The sequence below is a fragment of the Colletotrichum graminicola genome (assembly GCF_000149035.1).
Source record: "Colletotrichum graminicola M1.001 genomic scaffold supercont1.12, whole genome shotgun sequence".
NCBI lineage: Eukaryota > Fungi > Ascomycota > Sordariomycetes > Glomerellales > Glomerellaceae > Colletotrichum > Colletotrichum graminicola.
This window is the reverse complement of record NW_007361016.1, coordinates 622,048-625,564: the sequence shown is the minus strand read 5'-3', so window position 1 is coordinate 625,564 and position 3,517 is coordinate 622,048. Positions and strand designations below refer to the sequence as shown.

At 52.3% G+C, this 3,517-nt stretch overlaps 1 protein-coding gene across 1 annotated transcript; it reads right to left on the bottom strand.

Moving 5' to 3' along the window:
* Nucleotides 1-1,905: 1,905 nt before the first annotated feature.
* GLRG_03976 (polysaccharide deacetylase) lies at nt 1,906-2,634 on the bottom strand (the record flags this gene model as incomplete). The annotated part of the gene is made up of 1 exon (XM_008094661.1): nt 1,906-2,634. One exon carries the CDS (start codon nt 2,632-2,634, stop codon nt 1,906-1,908), a length of 729 nt encoding a protein of 242 aa, XP_008092852.1.
* Nucleotides 2,635-3,517: the final 883 nt, after the last annotated feature.

The following is a 3,517-nucleotide window of genomic DNA, read 5'->3' as shown; positions in this document are numbered from 1 at the left end:
CTTGTCGCGTTGTTGTTCGTCCAGAGTTGGCTCATGCACACAACAGCGATACGGGCTGGAAGTGAAGATTTGGTTGTTTCTTTCTGATCCGAGCAAAAGAAATAAAAAAAAAGATAGGACGGCAAGAAACTCAAGTATCTGGTGGAGACTGAAGTAGGAACCGGTAGAACCCTCAGTCAAGCGAAGGCCATCTGGTAAGAAAGGTGAGACTGCATAAGCAAGGATATAAGGGGAGGAGTGAACCAAGAAACTGACGGGATGAGATATGACGAGAAGCGATCGGATAGAAAATAGGAATGAGGACGAAGGCTTTCGGCCCCTTTGTATTCAACTTGGCCTCCATTCTTCTCAACCAAGCACGGAAGGCATCGGTGGCTTGGTGGTATAACACCGTGGCCCGTCAGGTCGGTATGAACCTGGTGATGGAAATCCCACGAATTTCATCTGGATGAAGACATTTGTAGGATGGTATTCCGAGTCTTTTGCTTGCTGCGCACTTGAGCTTTTCTTTGTTGCCCTCTACCTCCATTTGCTATACACTAATAACTCACGAGGGCCATGTCCCTTTCTTGAGAGTCATCCTCTCATTTCTGGATCACCCGTTGGCGCCATATATGTTTGCTAAGTCTTGAATGTCTATTACTTTGTGGACGCCAAGCCATTCTGCCCCTTCATTGTGAAATACGGTAAATAACCGACTGAGCGGCCTCAATGTCGAGGACAAACATGCCACTCTTCTCGCTCCACCGCAGCCCACATTATGATCCCGAACAAATTGCTCAATACATCCATAAAGCTATTGAAATCTTACGGGCTGTGTGTCGCCGCTGGCTAAAAATAAACCCAGTGATGTACGGTGAGAGAGTCCCGAGCGTACGGTATCAGGGGCGCGGACAATGGACTCGCTACGCGCCGGATAATAGCATTGATTTTCATCCAATCGAACTCAGGGCTAGCTAGAACTGGCTCTGGTGAATTCTGCACTGGATTATACTTATGAGATCATTCGGAAGATGAGACGTGGTCTCTGCAGAATCTTGTACTGCGGTTAGCCGATGGATCGGGCTCTAGAGGTTCATTCATTTTGTGGACATTACCATACACGCCATTGCTTGCATCCAAGAGATATAGTTGAGACAAGTCGTTTAAACCACAATTTTCCATGGGCGGACGGCTACCTGCGTGGGAATATACTTGTTCCAGGAAGGCCATTTCAGGAAACATATTGAATTCGAAATCCGCAGAACGTATGTGGCGTTTCCATTTCCCATATCACCCGCGGTTACCAGCATCAATTGATAACCCCTATCGTACAAAGCATCGCTTTGCGTACGCTGTAGTCATTCCTTCACGTACACCTCAATCTATACCGTGTGTCACCCATCTCAGCCCTCCTCAAGGGTCTCAGTTGGTCACGCCGCAGTCTTGTAGGACATGTTTATTGTGCCACCTCGCTGAAACAGCAAAAAGGGAACCGCACCTCAACAGTCCGCGAAACCGCGATTTCGCGACTCTCGATCATGCAGCAGCCCGGCGCTTTTTGTGATGGGTCTACATCACGTGGGTAAATGTAGATAGAGTCTTTGCCCTGCTCGTGCTGACGCAAGCAACGAGGGGTTGCACCGCGTGGATCCCCGTCGTAGTGACGCGCATATGATGCTCGCATTCCCAGCGATTCGATGCTGCAGCCGAGTCGAGACCAGCTGTGGCTGCTGTTACGCACGCTCCTCACGGTTGCCGACACCCCTCACATGACTCTCATGGACGCTATCGGAATCGATGCGAGACGATCAAGGGGAGGAAGAGGAAAGGGGGGCGTTGGGGGGAGGGGAGTGCAAATGCTGTGCGGTATGCTCAATGTGCTCATGTAACGAACGATCAACTATTGGTTGACCGAGGACTGACTCATCTGTCTGTGTCGACTTCCTTCAGCAGCTCCGTCAAGTTCATGATCCTGTAGCCGCGCCGTCTGAGTTCTGGGATCACCTTCCGCAGCATGGGGACGGTCCAGCTCCTCCTATCGTGGCAGATGATTATTGCACCTGGTCGGACCATGCTCAGTATGTGATTGGCGTTCATCCGCCAAGAGCTGATCTGGGCGTCGTGAGGATACACGCTGCCCAAAACCATCCTGTATCCCATCTTGTCGACCAGCCGCCGCATCTTGTCGTTAAAGAAGCCCGAGCCCGGGCGGAAGTAGTTGGCCACCATGGGTTTGTCCTGGTACTCGTAGGCAACCTTGATCTTGCGATAGACCTCGAATATCTCTGACTCCAATTGCCCTTCGGGCAGGGATCGCGAAGCTTCGTCGTGCATTGCATGGTTGCCCAGCTCGCTCCCGGACTCGATAATTGCATCCATGTCTCCTTCGCGGCCATTCATCTGCGAGCCGATAAGGAAGAATGTGGCGTGGGCATCATTCTCGTTGAGTACTTTCAGGATCTCGGAGGTGTGCTGGGACGGTGCATCATCGATCGTCAGGCCTATAATCTTCTTATCCGTCGGGACCTGCCAGAGAACATCGGGCCATCGACGAGCGAAGTAGTTGATGAGGCACGCTGGGGGTTTGTAGATGATATAGAAGGGGACGGTCAGGAGGACGACCAGAGCGAGGAGAACCAGTAGGGTGGCCATTCGATTCCTCCGTACGCGCCGGCGCAGCTTGTTCGGAAATCTGAAGAGCGATATGCGTGCCATTGACCGCCCATTCACCTTCGTGTTTGTCGAGCGATGAAGGGCAATGGCGACATCGTCGAGCTCGTCGATCTGGTGGTGAAACGAAACGTAACGAAGCTGAGCCCGGCGCACAGCTCCATTCGGTGCAGCTGCAGGGGTTTGCGTTCCAGAGCTGGTTCCCCTGACAGGCGCCTGTGGCTTGCCGCGGACGTTAACGCCGACGAGGAAGCAGGGCCGCGAGATTGTGGCTGGTGCAAATGGAGCCGTTGGGACCCACAGAAGTCCTTCCAGTCAACCTCACCCGGTCTACGGATACTATTCATATCCTTAGTCACTTCACTTGCCGAGGCCTCGATGCCGTCTGATCCAACTTCTAAACTGACATGCCAGAACCAAAGCCCCCTTCTGCCGACCACAAACGAGGGCTTCTTAGGCCTCTATTGTGTCGCATGCTGACGTTGTGGCTCTACTGGTCGGCTGGCGTCCGGCACATCGCCTCATGGTTAGTTACCTATGCCACCGGTTCGAGGGTTACCTAATCGTAATCCTGGCATAGCCAGTTGTCCGACCAGGACAGATAGTAGCAGGCTTCGGCAATTGCGATCAGAACAAGCCGTTGCTCACCGGGAAGACTCAACGACCCTCGGTTAGACCCGCCCCGTCTTCTTTCTTCTTTTCCGTGCAATATGCCCCTAAGAACCTGCGTAGAACTGCTGCGATACGAGCTTGTTCTGCTTGTCATCAGCATGTTGATGTGACTTCCCTGAACACAGAACACTCTCATAATGGATGGTGCATCAACAGATGAGATGTCGGCCATTGCTCGTGTGTTCCGGAAGAG